The 17,675-nt window shown below is 42.5% G+C and overlaps 1 protein-coding gene and 1 non-coding gene across 6 annotated transcripts in view; both read left to right on the top strand.

Annotated features, from left to right (window-relative positions):
• The window catches only part of LOC122077530 (DExH-box ATP-dependent RNA helicase DExH14), a 139,045-nt gene extending 136,606 nt beyond the window's left edge, over positions 1–2,439 (top strand). For all 5 annotated transcript variants that reach the window (XM_042643497.1, XM_042643505.1, XM_042643512.1 and 2 more), the window contains one exon: positions 1,968–2,439. In XM_042643497.1, coding sequence (XP_042499431.1) covers positions 1,968–2,075 — 108 coding nt within the window. In that variant the 3' untranslated portion in view covers positions 2,076–2,439. The remainder of the gene's footprint in view (positions 1–1,967) is intronic.
• Positions 2,440–7,921: 5,482 nt separating this feature from the next.
• Positions 7,922–8,028, top strand: LOC122086672. Its single transcript, XR_006142515.1, has one exon. It is a non-coding gene; the product is annotated as a small nucleolar RNA R71 (small nucleolar RNA).
• Positions 8,029–17,675: the final 9,647 nt, after the last annotated feature.

Here is a 17,675-nt window from a genome sequence, read left to right as displayed (position 1 = left end):
GGTGGGGGTGGGGGTGGGGCGGTCTTTTCTTTTTTTCACTATTATTGGTGCCGGTCTGAAGGTCTAGCACACCCATGGTTTAAAGTATCTCTGATACCGATACGATACCCTCCGATACGTATCTTAAATTTAGCTGACCGATACGATACACACTGATACGATACATTGAATTTTTAAAATCCTTTCGTATCAATATATATCCTACGATACATACCTATATGCACCAATACACTATCAATACATATTGATAGTCTATGAAAAATATAAAATCGAGGGGAAATATAAGTTTCGGTATGTGTCGATCGGTACGTATCAATGAGTATCAGTACATATCGGTGAGTATCGATCAGTACGTATCGGTGAGTATCGGTACGTATCGGTATGTACCAATACAGTGCGCTATGGTCATATAATGGTCAAGATGGGTATTTTATAAGAAAACACGATTTTTTGAGGGGTTTTTGTTCCAAAGTTGCTGCCAGCCATATTTCTCTCTAACTAAAGTGGAAATCAAGGTTGGGAACAAGGATTTTACATTTATGGGACAACCACAAACCTTGAATTCTTAGTGCGATACCCTCAATTTAGTGTTTATGCATAATACATGTTATTAATAGCTTTTTTTTAATAAATTTTTATACAAAAGTGTTTAAAAAGGTGTTTCATATCCATTTATGTGCGTATCTTTAGCGTATCTTAGTGTATCTCCGATACGATACAATACCCTCCGATACGTATCTTAATTTTGGTCGACCGATATGGCGACCGATACCAATACTTTAATCCTTGAGCACACCTTGATCGAAAGCTAGTAGAGAATAGAGGTAGGTGCTGAGGACAGCTTGGGGTCAGATTTGGCTCAATTTTGATCCTACAATGTTCGTGTTTGAAGGATGAGGGTGGTTATACTGCAAATGGTGATGGATGATGATGGCTGAATGTTGAAGATAGTAAGGTGACTTTGGAAAGCTTGAGTCCCACTAGTGCCCAGATGTAGGAGGCCCTTCTACATCAGCACTTTGCCCTCCTTTTATGAAGCACTTCTATGATAAATCCTACACATTATATTAGAAATAATGTCCATGACCAACCAAATCTTGTAGAGAGCATGTCAGCAAGAATCTTTTGAGTGGTTTGAACCAGGCTAATAGACCCTAACTACTGTAACTCTGCAGCTTCATGTTTATTCAGGGTAGAGAAAGGTACTAGTGCTACCTGTGTATTGAACCATTGATGATTATTTTTGCCTCTAAAAAAAAAAAAATTATTATCTTTGTGCACTTTCAGAAGACTCCCTTCAATCATCTTGGATGATATCCCACTCTCTTTTTGTAATCCCTCTGAAGGATGTTGTGGGACTGATATGCAACAACAAACAACATCCAAAACCTTATACCAACTTAATGGGGGTCGGCTACATGGAGTTTCCAAGCAAGGACGGATGTTGTGGGACTGATATAACACTTAAAATCCTGTCTCCACCCCCCCCCCCACACACACACAACAAAAACAAAAAAAATCAAAATAAAATATAAAACCAATGAAAATGCAGGAAAAGGTTAGTGAAGAACAAGGACAGAAATTCCAATCTAGAGTTTCCTGTAAACAGGAAAATTAATGTGTTTCGCCTTTTCAATTTGTTGATTCACTTTTCAGTCAAATCATTGGCTTTGTTGTTTAATCTATTTCCTGTTATATGTAGTGATAACTTACTTTCTATAGGCTTGATTGAAAGATTTTGAAAAAGAGGGAAGAAAGTGAGGATTTTGTTACTCTAAATTCTCTTTTGCCTTTTTGGCTTCATTTTTCTGGATAGCTATTTATCATGTGCTAGCAATTAGTATTTTCTGGAGAGTGCCTATTTGCCCAGAAGTGATGTAGGGGTAGTTGATGCTCCACTTTATGGAATGAAATCTCTCATTTGTTCTTCCTGGTTCCTCATGTTGGCAACTGTGTTCATTTTTCAGGGTACAAAACTGATTGTAGTTTCTGATTGTTATCTTGGATTTGAGCAAGAGTACTTGATTGGACCCAGCAACCATGCCAATAGAAATCAAGATCGAGAGTACACATGAGTAAATTGTGAGGGAGAATTACGCAAAGATCACAAAGTCTCCACGCTGAAGTCTCACTAGATACAACGTGAATTTCAGGATTCATGATCTGAAGTGGCACTAAACAAGCCAATATCAACACATGCTTCATAATCAAGTAGCTATGAGGGGTGAGAGATGCTGCCGGAGCTCCTGTTTAACCTTAAGATCCCCAGAAAAGTCAATTTTTACATTGGATTGGAATTGCTGCTCTTCGTTGGTGTCTATATTCATCTGTGTTACAGTATTTTCTACATGGTTTCTGTAATTTCTTTCTCTAATCCCCCAATGCAATTTTTTATTTGATTCAGTTAAAACGGTTTCTTCTCCTCTTTTAACTCTTAAACACACTACAGCAGTCTCCGTTGCCTTCATTGATGCCATTATGGCAAACAGATTAACCAACCAAACACTATAGGCAGCACCAAAGGCGGCCTGAAATGATGGCTCTGGGCAGCCATGTTCCACCCAAACATTGCCAGTCGGGTGGCTCATTTTCATATTGCAGAACTGACTGAACTCTTTGCTGAAGTGCTTTGACCCTTTCATTAGAACTTCATCCCAGCTGCAGCCAGATAAACTCAAAGTCCCTTAGAAACCTAGTACATTGTAGGTGGGATGATATCTGCTCGTAACCTTGACGCCCACCTGTTAGAACTGGAGCGTGAGGCTAGTTCTTAGGGAGACATCGTAGTCTTGCGGTGTTTTGAGTGGTGAGTTGATTTCAGGCAATGGCAGAAGATCTTGAGTTTCTTGAGCTTCTTCTCTAGCTCTATAATAGAGTGTCTGAGCCTGGTTGCAGTGGAACCGGAATATGACAAACAGAACAATAAAAATTTGCAGCATTTGAATCTCCATGATATAACAATTAAACCAAACATTTGGGAGCAGGGGTTACCTAAAAACATAGTGATGGTGTGTTCCTCTAAAGGAATGCAGCACCCGGTGATGATCTCCTTAGAATGCTCTTTTTCCAATGGCTATAAATCAATGTTGAAGATGAAGAGATTCTCACTCTTTGAATTTTTGACAATAAATTGTTGTGCCATTATGGTTTCAACCCTACCCTGGGTTTTATAATAAAGCGAGTAATGGAGATTACGGCCTAACAAATCATACAGATCAAGGGTTGTGACCCTAAAGGGGTAGTTTTAAAGTTGTCTTTAATTGCACTAAAAGGCAATCCTACCAAGGCATAACGTGATAGAAACATGTATTACATTTTCTCCTACAGACAATTATCCATAATGGACCTTGAAAGTAGAGGGCATGGACTAAAATCACCTCCATAAACCCTAATCCATTGTGCACAAATATGGGAATTTTGATATATGACTAATCTAGAGCATTTTCTAGATATCTAAAAGATCGACATTGTTACATCACCCCTCCATGTGGCAAACATTGGTGTATTCTTCTTGCATTCCATTTTGCCGAGATGACCTTTTTCTTATACCTCCCAATTTGTTCAGAAAGTTGATGCAAGAAAAGCAAAGCACAAAAGATTTATAGAGGTTCGATTCCTCCTTGATCCTACATCCTCTCCCTAGGTCAACTTGTCTAAGGAATTTCCACTAAGAAGATCATTTTCCCAGGCAAGGACAAAAAACCTTACACAGCCACTCCACGGCTAAGGATTTTATCCAACCTAGCTATAATCCTTCGAGCTAAGCGCCAAGGCACCTTGCTAAGGAATTCATCAACTTAGTCCTTCGGACTAAGCATACACCCAAGTCACCCGACTAAGGATTTTCTACTCAGGCCATGTGTAATGCCTAAGCCCCATTAACTTTGGCACAATATTGTCCTCTTTGGCCCATGTACCTCAAAGACTTAAGCGCATTGTATCATATTAAGGAGCTTAGAGGTTGTCAACTATGCCAACAACCTCTTCTTGGGAGATGTGAGACTACAGTTTGCACATCCTCACTAATTTTCTAAACCCTTTAGTGCTAAGACATCTCTTGGTGGGGACCCCTCAACAATCTCCAAGGCGGGTCCAGTACACTTGCCGTATCTTAGTTGTCACACAAATAAACAAAGAGCTTATACATGCTCACAACAATTTCAGCCAAGAGTGACTTCTTGAAAAGCCCGATTGTTAAACACATTTTAAGTGCACTTGAATTAATTCTCACAAAATCTTTCCTTGCATGCCCTTTTTCATTCTCAAATGATTTTTCTCTTAAGCAAGATAGTTGCAAATTGATCAACTATCTAATTCCTAAAGTTCAAGCCATATATATATACATACATATATATATATATATATATATCATTTAGAACTAGCTATTAGAGTTAAAATAAGGTTAGCTAAGTTCATGAATGTTAACTCAAACATTCAAATTTGAGCGGAATTCTTAATTTAAATATTTAAGTTTAAAACAAACTTTCAAACTTTAGTGGAAGCATTAAATGTAAATTTAAAAGAAAAAAAAAATTTCTTCTGAGGGGAAAGCATTAAAATTTAAACAAACTTCATTTAATAACTCAGAATTAATTAAAACATTAGTGGAAAAAAATTATTGTGAAACAAAATTTATCAACTCCTTTAAAAAAATGGATTAAAAAATTGAGTGCAAATATTTAATGTAAAACTAACTTTCAAAAACTCTTCAAAAATATAAATTAATCTTGTAAGACACGATTAATGGACTTGAAAAATAATCTTTGGCCAAAATTTGAGTGGTGCTTGAATTATCGAACATTAATTTCTCTAAATATGGACGAATGTAGACAGTTACAATTGACCGCAAAAACTGTAGTGCCTCACATCCCGGGATAAGGGAATGGAGCAGCCGTCACAAGTGGATATCGTAAAATCCAAATATTAAACACAAAATAAATATGCGGAAGCTATTTCACATTATAAACTATACATCTAGGAGGCTTTCATAGCATTCTATGCTTTGTCCCATGGAGAAGTTGTAATTCAGCCCATGGACTTTCTTGAATTCTATGTGGCTGATGATGCATCTCATAAGGTGTTTTACAATCTTTGGTATTCGCTTCCTTTGTTGTGAATGGCAGGGTCTGTCCTGCTTGATTTAAGGACCTCCCTTTCTTTCTTATGATCTTCCCATAGAAGGTTGTAGAGATTGCCTCTTTTTGTAATTTTTTTCTTTTTCTTAATACATACATCTTAACTATAATACAAACCTCATCACCCTCTTCTGCTCCTCCTCCTTCTCCTCCCTCACTAGCTATCAGCTATTGCGGCTTCATCATCAACACCACCACCTTCACCATATCTTCATCACCCATTTGACATTTGAGTTGGGCTGAGATTGATTGATGTATCTCTTTAAGATATGGCTTTAAATTCTCAAGTCAAATTTTGCAAATCTTGATAAAGGATATAAATGCTTGCCAAGTTTAAACTTGTTTGATTTAGATTATATTCTCAAAATTATCAATTCAGAGTTTCCTAGCTTACGGGCTCCCAACCTTGATTATAGATATGGCTATAAATGCTTGCCAAGTTTAAACTTGTTTGATTTGGATGAGCCTTTTTTTTTTTTTTTACAACTTTACAAGGGTATGCATGTCTCATGTTAGAAATTTTGATGCCTTAGATGGATCACATAAGGCTTATGTATTTGTGGGTCCTACGTCAACAAATTGCTTTTACAATCATATAATATGGCTGCCTTATTTAATCTTGTAATAATAGAATCTTATATGATTCTTTTAAATAATTTTACAATGTAAAATAAATGAAAGACAACCATTGGAAAATTTTAGCGTGATATTTTACATTGTATTTTCCCTCTTGCAACAAACGTTGGAAAATATTTCAACATCGAAAATTTTACATGTAAATTTTTCCATAAAAAAATGCTGAAACAAACAGAGCCTTAGGACATTGATTTTAGCGTGGAGAACAGAGATAAATTTATCATCTAATTGTTTTTTTTTTTTGGCTAATGGGTCATTTGTATTAAAAAGGAAGAAAAATAATTACAAAAAATCAAAAAAACAGTAATCTGACTCCACCTATGGCATTACTCTCAGAGGAGAGAGCACACTGGCAACAAGACACAAATACAACACCTAGAAAATGCAATCCTACCAGACTATTGAGGCTAACCATTGGCATGAACATACTTAGAGAAATTCTACGAATCTCTCACTTTATTTTCCGCAGCAACCGCCAAAGCATCTATCATTGCCACCTCTTGGAGAATTTGAGCAGAAGTAGAAGCCTCCACCATCGGCCCTTTTGAATTCTTTCCTATCTTAGATGAAGTTAGAAAAGCCACCCGACCACCTCTGATATTGACTCCCCTACCCCCAGGATTTCTGTGACGACCACAAACCACAGACCAAGCACCAACTCCTGCGTCATGAACTTCAACTTCACCACTTCTGCTTATTACACCTCTCATATATTTTGGCCAAAGATTCAAACCTCTTTGAGTTTCGAGATGGAGAAGAAATTCCATTCCCCTCCTCTCCTGATCCCTCATTTTCTTGTTTATCACTTGAACCTTCTTCAGAATCTGTCTTTTTCAATCTCTTTGAAAACCACTCCCTTAAAGGAAGTTTCAACCTCCTTAATCACCATGTGATTTCTTACCAAAGGAAGATCAAGTGCCACCTCATCCTTTTGTGCTGAAAGAGAAGAAGTAGGAACATATTTTAACTTGTCCATGATTACCTTCTCTGATCTTATCTCCAATTTTTGGTTGCCTGCAAACAGCTCGTTTGACCCCAAATTACACTCCTTGATAGATGGCACTTCCTTAGAATAAGGAAGTGATTCTTCACCTATAACGGAAAAGATATTTACATAAGAATCTTTCATTGCTCCTTCCAATTCAGCACCTTCCATGCTAACCGAGACAATCTCATTACTTTCCACATTAATCAAAATCTCATCAATATTTGATTCCTTGTCCTCATCAATCAAATTTGTTTGGCTAAAGGTAAGGGCCATACCGATTCAGAGCAAAGATAATTTCTGTTACACTTGATCTAGGGACCCCCACACTTGAATTTTTATTACCTCATATCAATTTCAGGCACAAGCATATTTCTTAATTCAGAACTCGCCTTGTCTCTTCCAAAACATCCTTATCTTAAGGCAAGACCACTTGTGAAGTAATAGGGAACCCATGACTAAGGCGTTGGAGTGTTTTTTATCAAATATGTTACCAAGACATTGATGACATTTACACATACTTTCCTTTTGTGTGGTTTTCTTTCTCAACTTTTTTTTTTTTTTCATAATAAACTCTATCCTATTCCACTACTGTTGGCCTAGGAAAAGTATTTGGTGCAAAAGTTTATTGTGCAAAGGGAGGCCTTTGGGGTCCAGATTGACCTTGATTATGAAAATTGGAAGGCACTACTTGATTGCTTTGGTTCCAGAAGAAATTTGGGTGATTTCTCCATTCTGGATTGTAAGAGTTACTATATGAATTATTCTGATATAAGGCATTCACACTTTCATTGGAAGTGCCCTCAGAGGTGATGGGGAATTCTTCAATGACATGTCTAGGGGATTGGCACCAAGCACACATCTTAACCAAATTGATTGATAATGGCTCTCTAGGAATAATAGCCTCAATCCTTTTGATAAAGCTATCTAAGTGGGCTTCCTTCGCTACTAACCCATCCACAAAATATCCTTTCCCTCATATGGTTCTTTCACTCTCTTGGGTTGATTCCCACTCACGGGTTTTGTCAGCTAAGTCAAGTAAGAATTCTCATGCCTTTTCTTCATCTGTAAAGGATGTAATCCCTCAAGGCACATAGACTTTATCATTTGTTTAGTTGGGTAATCAATACCCTCATAAATTATTTGACATAAATGACATAAGTCTAGGCCATGGTGAGGGTATTCTTGGAGTAGATCCTTAAATCTCTCCATAAGTTTAGAAAAGAACTCACTAGGCTTTTGCCTAAACTGAAGGATAACATTTTTAAGCTTATTGGTCTTGTGAGTTGGGAAAAACTTCTTGAGGAAGACAACTGTGAATTTCTCCCATGTGGTTATGGAATTTGAGGGTAACTCATACAACCACTTCTTAGCTTGGTCTTTTAATGCAAAAATGATGAACCTAAGCTTAACAACATCATCAGAAAGCTGTTGGATCTTAATTAGAACACATACCTCTTCAAATTCCCTTAGAAATAGGTATGCATCCTCAGAGGTCAGCCCATGGAAGTGGGGAAACATAGTGATGTATTGAGATTTGAGCTCAAAATTATTGCCCTGGACTTGTGGTAGAGCTATGCAGGAAGGTTGGGCTGTTCTAGCAGGGTATAACCTATTTTTTAGAGATTTAGGTGGAGGGTTTTGTTGTTTGTCTCCTACATTGAAAGGTTTTAAAGAGAACAAACGTATAGGGTCACTACTTGTTGGATCTCTTCTTTCTAACCTATTTGCACTTATGCAACAGAACACTATCCACAACTAGAATAAGACAAACCACAAACACAAGAAAAAAAAATTTGGAAACTTTTTTCTGATTTTTTTTTGTGAGCTTACCGGCAGGGATTCAGGGTTGCTTAGGTCAATTCCTGAGGTAATGCCACAGTGCGAAACCTATCTTTATCATACTATGAGGCTTGGTGACCTCCACCGATACAACTATTATTGCAAGTTGTTCTTATTAGGAATTCAATAAAAGAAAAAGAAAAACAAAACAAAGTACTCCGATTTACCAAAAGAAAACGAAAAATAACATGGACCTATCTCCCCGACAATGGCGCCAAAAAACTTGGTGCCGAACACGTGGTGCACTGAGTTGTTTTTTTTTTATTTTTTTTTATTTTTATGAAGCTCTAGGTAGACAAAAAACTTGGAGAAGGAAATGGTGGAGAGGCCAATAGCTCCAGCTATTGGGCTTTCTATTACTGTGGAGCAAAGGAGGCAGATAGGGGGAGAAGGTGGACAGAAGGGTTCTTCATTTCCCACAGCCCAAGGTGGAGGATCTCATGCTGCTGTTCCCAAAGGTGTGCCTTAGGTATCTTGTTTCTTGTCATCACCAATGCAAAAGGGAGAGGGTTAGAATCTGAAATTCATTGCACCTGATGTTGTTAATGGGAACACTATTGCTCATTGTCCAGCAGCTATTGTGAAGGAAGAAATGGAGAAATGGAAGGGTGCGTTGATCGGCCACTTCATTGGTCGACGACCATCTTTTCAATTTACAAGAGATAGCTTATTGTTTCAATGGAAAATTTCAGGTCATGTTGATGTAAACGTGCTCGATAGTGGTTTGTTCGCTTTTTAGATTTAACGTCGAGGAGGATCGGCTAAAAGTTCTTGAGGGTGGGCCTTGGTTTGTCCAGAAAAAGCCTTTCATTATCTAGCCTTGGGGTCCATGCGCTTCTCTTGATAAGATTAATCTTTGTTCTATTCCCTTTTGGATAAGTTTACCAAATCTCCCATTTCATTATTGGAGTTCTGAGTCATTGAGTAGAATTGGGAGTGTGATAGGGATGCCCCTTATTACAGATAAGAGAATGATGACAAAGAAGAGGCCGTCATTTGCGCACTTATGTATGGAGGTAAATTCCAGAAATGAGTTGCCGAGTTCAGTATTTGTGTATGAGGGGATTGTCTTCATGCAACAGTTCATTTATGATTGGAGACCTTCTAGTTGTAGCAATTGTAAAATATTTGGTCACTCTTCTAGTTAGTGTGCAAGTCTTGGAGGTGAAATTAGTGGTGATTTGGAAACTCATAAGACCAAAAAGGCATGGAGAGAATGGAGACCGAAGCTATCATCTAATTGTTCTTATATTTTGAAACTATAATTTTTCTCCCCCTCTTTTCTTATTGTACAATGTGTCAAGAGTTTTTTCCTTTAACATTCCCAAATTATAGGTTGCATTGTGGGGGAAAATGTCTTTTGCAGTATGCCTTGGGCATAAAATTTTGTATTTGGATCTTAAGTAAGAATTTACAAAGTAATAGAGTTTAATAATAATTATTTCATATAATATTTTGTATTCCTCTGGCACTGGTAGTTTGAATCTAGAAATAGGAAGACAAATGCAATGGAGAAGTTAAAACTACAATGGAGAAGATCAAGAAAGAATACATGATCAAAACAAAGATGTCTGAGAGCTTCAGGAAAGCCCACAATAAGCAAGTTCGTCAAATTACAATAAGCAAAATATGAGATCGAATCTCTGGCAAGGCAAATGTATGAATATTTCAAATCCTTCTTGAGCGAAAAAAGAGAACCAATTATAGCAAACACCAATAAATACAAAAATAAACAAATATAGATCCGCACAACACACAGAGATTTAACGAGATTCACACACTGATTTGGTGTGCTACGTCCTCAGGTGAAGAAGAAGATATTTCACTATATAGAGAGTTTACAGTCAAGATTGCTCAAGAACAGCCAAGCAACGGTGAGAAAACTCGCTCTAAAACCGTAGCTCAAAAAACCTCCAAATTATAACTGCTTGCTCAACAAGACGATAGTATAGTATATACTTCTCCAAGTCGTGGGTCAATCTATCAGGTTGCGATTGATCGGGTCGAACGGATCAACGTAACCCCTCTACTTCCATCATAGATCTCAGATAAATCTCATTCAAGTCACCACCATATGTCAAAGCGGGTCATTCTTCAAAATGGGTGAAGAATTCGAGACAAGCTTAACAAATTCTTTTGCATCTGAGAACAGCAAATGATAAACTCCTATCTAATTCTGCAAAGAAGTTGCGTAAGTTGGAAGTAGGGAACAGAGAACTATTTTTTGCTTTAGATGAAGCAAATCTGAAAACTAAAGATTAAGAGGAAAAGAACCTAGCATACAACTAGGAGATTGAACGTCTAAAGGAACACCTTTTTTTTTCTTTTTCTTTTTTTTCACAAGCACCATGAAGCAGAACAAAAAAACCCAAGTGTTTAAAGAACTGAGAAAGAGAGATGATCTATATAAGGACCTAGAGGAGGAAAGCAGGAAAATTGAAGAACAACTCAAGTGGAAGAAAGAACAGTTTCAACATCTTGAAGAAGCTGATGGGAAACTTCAAGATCAATATGGGGTAAGTAAAAGGGAGTGGGAACAGGAGAAATATATGTTGCCTGATGAGATTTCCTCATTGCAGACAAGCTTGGATTCTCATATTAGAATCTCACGAGATCTTCAGTCCCAATTACAGGTGTGCAACCAAGCTCTAGCTCATACTGAAAGCAGTAGAAAGTTTCTGGAAGTTCAATTTTCTGAGTTGAGAACATTGAAGGCTTAGCATTTCAAAGGGATGAAGAAGTTACAACACTGAGAAATGCATTGGGCAAGAAAGAGACTTTCTTCAGAGAAATAGAATTCAATAAAAGTCATCTTGAGCAAGATAATCAGGAGTTGAGTAGATATCTTAAAGAACTAAAGGAAGATCAGATTAATAACTTGGGAGAAGCTTCTTCACTAACAAGGCTGTGAAACAAACTTAAAAGTTTGGATCAAGTGCACAATGAGTGTTCCACAAATCTCAAATCCAAGGAATCCGAAGGGAATTCTTGCGACGGGAGAAACTTTACGTCAATTTGTTGAAGTGCTTGTAGCTTACGAATCAAGCAACGGACGTTGCCCCTACTCAGCCTGAATAACAGAAAAAGAAATCCTTTCATAAGGAACGAAGCGAATATCAAGCTGAGAAATTAAAAAAAAAAAAAGTCTAATGGCAGTGTTTAGATCAATGAGTTTTATGATTGTGATGGACTGTCGGTCATCGTACGAACGAATGAGAAGGAAGATCAAGAGTTCAGTGACATGATGGTTGCCACTGACAGGTTCAGCTAATCAGAACCACAAAAGCAACAGGAATCCCCCTCTAACATAGGCACACCGACGAAGATCAGATGCCAAGGATTGAAAAGGAAAAGAGCATAGGCAATCTGCAGAAAGAGATGACTTGTTTAGATCAAGAGTTCATGAGAAGAGAACTGGAAGGCACCATTCTTGTCCGCATAAAAGCAGAGGACACGTTTGAGGTCTCTATTCTTTGAGGACTTGGTGATGAACGGGCCGAGGTTGACATACTTCCCCGCAAGCTTGGGAGAAGATCACTACTGCAAAGCTTCTAGCTGAAGTAGAGATTCAAGAGAAGAATTTACTGATTGTCGAACTAGAAGGTCAAATTAGCAATCTACTGTAGAAACTGGAATCGCCAGAGAAATATTTGTCTACTTCGAAGCAAATTATAGAACAGCTTGAAGCTGCATTGCAAGATAAACAGTCAGAAACAAAGACACAGATGGGTCAACTCTTCAAGTTCAAAACTTCCGAGGGTCTTCTAATAGGAAAACCCAAGTCTAAAAAGAGCCTTTTTTGTTTATGTTGCTGCCAAAAATCCGTATGAGCTAATCCTGCACAAATACAGAAGGCAGAGGCCCGGATGTTTATCTGGGGTTAGTCCTCCGATGCCCAAGTTAGAGATTGGCCGCACAACTTTTCACAAGGGTAATGGTGTGGGTTTTTCTGCTTACCTTTTTTCCTCCGCTCGGGCCCTCTCTTATAGTCCTTAGGGTTTAGGGTTTCTCTTTTCCTTGGAGGAGTCCTCCTCAGGTCTGCCTCCTTTCCTCTTCGAGTCCTACTCGGATACGTCTTATCCCCTTCATGGGGAATATTCTCTTCACGTGGTTGACGCGGTCAGACTCCTTGCAGCCTCTAACAGGTGAGTGACACGTGTCCTTTCTTTAGATACCACGTGTTCTTACCCTACTGGGCAATCAATTTGGCCGTATCAGTAGCCCCCTTACTCTCACCAGGAGGATCTCACCAGGAGGCTCTTCCTGTGGGAGTAATCAAGTTTTTCGACATTTTCTCTCATTCATGCGTCCCTTAGGCCTTATTCCTTTGGCTCTAGCTTTAGTTTTGCTTACGACCGGGACCTTCAGTCAAGCCAGCTCAGCCTTTACATGAGCCCCCAATCGAGGTGGTGACCTTCGGTCAGGTCAGCTCGGCTTCTGCCTAAACTCTCAATCGAGGTAAGGACCTTCGATCAGGTTCGCTCGGCCTTTGCCCGAGCTCCCAAATGAGGTAAGGATCTTTGGTTAGGTCTGCTTGGCTGTTGCCTAAATTCCCAATCGAGGTTGTGACCTTCAGCCAGGTCAGTTCGGCCTTAGACAGAGCCCCCAACCGAGGTAAAGACCTTCAGTCAGGACCGTTCGGCCTTTTCCTGAGCTCTCAACCGAGGTAAGGACCTTTGGCTAAGTCTGCTTGGCTTTTACTGGAGCCCCCTGCCGAGGTTGTGACCTTCGTTTAGGTTAGCTCGGCCTTAGCCAGAGCCCCCAACTAAGGTAAGGACCTTCGGTCAGGTCCGCTCGGCCTCTGCCTGAGCTCTCCACCGAGGTAAGGACCTTCGATTAGGTCCGCTCGGCTATTGTCGCAGCCCCCTACCAAGATTGTGACCTTCGGTCAGGTCAGCTCGGCCTCAACCAAAGCCCCCAACCGAGGTAAGGACCTTCGGTCAAGTTCGCTCGGCCTCTGCCTGAACTCCCAACCGAGGTAAGGACCTTCGGTCAGATCCGCTCGGCCTCTGTATGAACTCCCAACTGAGGTAAGGACCTTCGGTCAAGTCCGCTCGGCCTTTGCTTGAGCTCTCAACCGAGGTAAGGACCTTCGTTTAGGTCCACTCGGCTTTTACTGAAGCCCCCTGTCGAGGTTGTGACCTTCGGTCAGGTCAGCTTGACCTTAGCCAGAGCCCCCAACCAAGGTAAGGACCTTCGGTCAGGTCTGCTCGGCCTTTGCCTGAGCTCCCAACTAAGGTAAGGACCTTTGGGTAGGTCCGCTCGACTTTTTCTGGAGCCCCCTACCGAGGTTGTGACCTTCGGTCAAGTCAGCTCGGCCTTAGCCAGAGCCCCCAACTGAGGTAAGGACCTTCGGTTAGGTCTGCTCGGCCTCTGCCTGAACTCCCAACCAAGGTAAGGACCTTCGATCAGGTCCGCTCGGCTTTTATCGGAGCCCCTACCGAGGTTGTGACCTTCAGTTAGGTCAGCTCGGCCTTAGCCAGAGCCCTCAACCGAGGTTGTGACCTTTGGTCAGGTCAGCTCGGCCTTAGCCAGATCCCCAACCGAGCTAAGGACCTTCGATCAGGTCTGCTCGACCTCTGCCTGAACTCCTAACCGAGGTAGGGACCTTTGGTTAGGTCTACTCTAGCGCAAATCTAGAGGGGTCGTAATTGGTGACGTGACGGCGCCATTAATGCTCGAGCAGTCGTATCGTTTTTCTTTTATTTATAAAGTGTGGGGGTCCATTTGTGGGTCACTTTTTTTTTCCCTCGGAGACCCTTCCTTCGGTCTAGGTGTTCCTTTTCCTTTAGCGCTTCGTCTTCACCAAAAGTAAGTACGATGTCTTGTTCGTCTGGGTACAGTCCCTCGTCCTCCGACAGGACAATGTCTAACCATAGGTATCGGAGTCCAGGGGGTCTGAGGGATGTCCTTGGACTCTTCCTCCGATTCGCCCTTTGCTCACGACTCATCGTCCATGACCTCTCCGTCTGGGTCCGAGGATGGCTCAAACGGCGAGGGATTCAGGGAGAGGGTGCTTGAATCCCGAGCCCAAACCCATGACCTCCTTGAGGTGGAGGCTCTCCACATCGTTTCCACCATGGACGAGCTGGAGCTGGGGGAGCTAAGGGCCTCCTTTAGTATCTTGGATGCTTTTGAGCTCCGGCTACCAAAACCGACCGACCGAGCCAGCTATTGGAACTCCGAAGAGCTGTGCTTATATAAGGAGGCGTTTAAGGCTGGCCTTCGGCTTCCCCTCCATCCTTTCTTCACTCAGGTGTTTTGGCACTATAGGATTTATCCAACCCAGCTGACGCCGAATGGATGGCGGCAGATGCTTAGCTTCTTCGTCCTTTTCTCTAGGCGCCAGAGGCCTCTCTCCCGCCCTCTCTTCATCAAATGCTTTCTCCTTCATGCCTGTAAGAGGCTTTCGGGCTGGTACTACTTCAGTCCTCGGAAAGACCTTAGGCTGCTGAACGGTTACCCAACGTCGATCCACAGGTGGAAGGAGAAATTCTTCTTCGTGAGGTCGTCCGAGGGTGTGCCCTTCGGCACCATCTGGGATATCCCCGATCTGAGGATGGTAAACTCCACCCCTGCCTTTCTTGGGACAGATGCAGAGTCGATGGCGATGGTGAAGCGTCAAGACACCTGCCCTCCAGTTGAGTCCGACAGCCTTAAGTCCGATGCCATTTTGTTCAGATTCGGGCTTAGCCCGGGTGAGTGTTAGGTCAGCCCAAGTTTACTTACCTCGGGTACTTGTGTTTCATACTAACTACCTTCGTCTTTATGCAGTGCAAATCTCCAGGGCCGAGGCAAAGGCTACAGCTGCGGAGAGGCAAGTCCAGATAAGGGAGGCCAGAGCGCGGGATGGGCAGCAGCAGCAGAGGCTGAAGAGGAAAGAGAAGAAGAAGGGGCCTCCCTCCTCCAAAGCTCCCCCACCGAAGAGAAGGTCCAGGGCGGAAAGACCCAATACCGAAGCGGTCCAAGCCCTCGCTGCTCTGGGCCATAGCTTGTCTTCCCGAGACTCTTCCCCCGTGGCAGACTTCCGAAGCCCGAGGACTGGGAATGTTAGGGCTGAGGTTGGCTTCGTCCCTCGGTGGTCGATTAAAGAAGACGACACTCTGTCCTTCGGGCATGTCGCTCGTGAGCTGGTACTGAAGGGCAATCTCCCCCGAGATGTCACCGAAGCACAACGACAAGGGACGGCGGCCATGATAACTAGCGCCTGCATCTTCATGGCAGGGGTAAGCTTTGGTCTTCCAAACCTTAATTTATTATCATTGCAACATACTGACCATCGGTGTCTTATGCAGGCCCAAAACCAAGTGGTTCAGTTGGCGATCCGGGCCGAAGCCATGGCCCGAGACCTTGAGGCTTCCGAACGCGAGAAGTCAGTCCTGGAGAATGAACGTTCGGTTCTCCTCGAGAAGGTGGAGCACCTAAAAGCGGACCTTCTTCGTACTCACCAAGAATGCGATCAGAAGCTTCCGGAGCTGAAGGTGCAGATAACGTCAAGGGTTCAGGAGGCTGAGACCCGAGGGGCCGAGAAGTATAGGGCCTCTGAGGGCTTTCGGGAGGAGGTCAAGCGTGCCATCGCCCCTAGGTTCACAATGGGTGCTACTGAGGTCAGAAACTAAGTCCTCGAGCATTACCCAGAGGTCTCTTTCGAGGACAACGGGCTCATCTTCGAAGAGGAGTGTGTTGAGGCAGCCCCAACAGCCACCGAGGTTGTCGACACCGACGACAAAGGTTGTAGTGAGGAAGGTGAGGTTCAGCTGCAATGTGAGGTGCCTCTGACTCCTGGTCATGATGGCTCCAATCGGGAGACCCTCCATCATGTCGATGACGAGGCCGTGAACCTGATAGACGCCCTCTGAAGCCACCCTGTGCCTTACCTCAGCCTTCGGGTTTTCTCTCCTCTTTTTTTGTTTGTGATGTGAGCCTTCGGGCTTTGTCTCTTCTTTTTTTTTTTGTGATGTGAGCCTTCGGCCCTTTTCATATAATCTCGGCCTTTGGGCCTTTTCAATGAATGAATATTTTCTTTTCTTCGGATACCTTTACCTTTTACTTTTTCGCATTTTCTTTCTGATAAGGGATCTTTAGCTCGTAGGTAGGTGCAAGAAGTCCGAACCCCTCGGCGGCCCAAGGATTAATACGCCTCTACTCTAGTACGAGGCTTGGTTCTACTCCATCAGTTTATCTGAGAGGTTTCCCACGTCTGAGGGCCGTGGACTTTTAAGGGATCCTGAACAAGTAGGATTTGGCTGATGCCCCCGACCGAGGTAAGGACCTTGGTCAGGTCTACTCGGCCTTGGCCTGATCCCCCAACCGAGGGAAGGACCTTCGGTCAGGTCTGCTCGGTCTCTGCCTGAGCTCCCAATCGAGGTAAGGACCTTCGGTCAGGTCCACTTGGTCTTTGCCTGAGCTCCCAGCTGAGGTGGTGACCTTCGGTCTGAGTCCGCTCGGCCTTAGTCTGAGCTCCCAACCGAGGTTGTGACCTTCAATCAAATCAGCTCGCCCTTAGCCAGAGTTCCCAGCCGAGGTGGTGACCTTCGGTCAGGTCCACTCAGCCTTGGTCTGAGCTCCCAACTGAGGCTGTGACCTTCGGTCAGGTCAGCTCGGCCTTAGCCAGAGTTCCCAGCTAAGGTGGTGACCTTCGGTCAGGTCCGCTTGGCCTTGGTCTGAGCTACCAACCGAGGTTGTGACCTTCGGCCAGGTCAGCTCGGCCTTAGTCAGAGCTCCCAACTGAGGTAAGGACCTTCGATCAGGTCCACTCGGCCTTTACCTGAGCTCCCAACCAAGGTAAGGACCTTCGGTTAGGCCCGTTCGGCTTTTGTTGGAGCCCCCAGCAAAGGTTGTGACCTTCGGTCAGGTCAGTTCGGCCTTAGGCAGAGCCCCCAACCGAGGTAAGGACCTTCGGTTAGGTCCGCTCTGCCTCTACCTGAACTCCCAACAGAGTTAAGGACCTTCAGCAAAGCTAAAGCCACCAAACAAGAGAATTCCCATCAACTTCCGTAAACCAACTTACATAATTTTCATAAATAAAATCATCCGGAGAGCTTAGGATGAGTTACAACTTGAAAATGCTTAGGAGC

The sequence above is a fragment of the Macadamia integrifolia genome, chromosome 1 (genome assembly GCF_013358625.1).
Source record: "Macadamia integrifolia cultivar HAES 741 chromosome 1, SCU_Mint_v3, whole genome shotgun sequence".
NCBI lineage: Eukaryota > Viridiplantae > Streptophyta > Magnoliopsida > Proteales > Proteaceae > Macadamia > Macadamia integrifolia.
The sequence above is the reverse complement of the archived record's forward strand: the minus strand, read 5'-3'. Positions and strand labels throughout refer to the sequence as shown.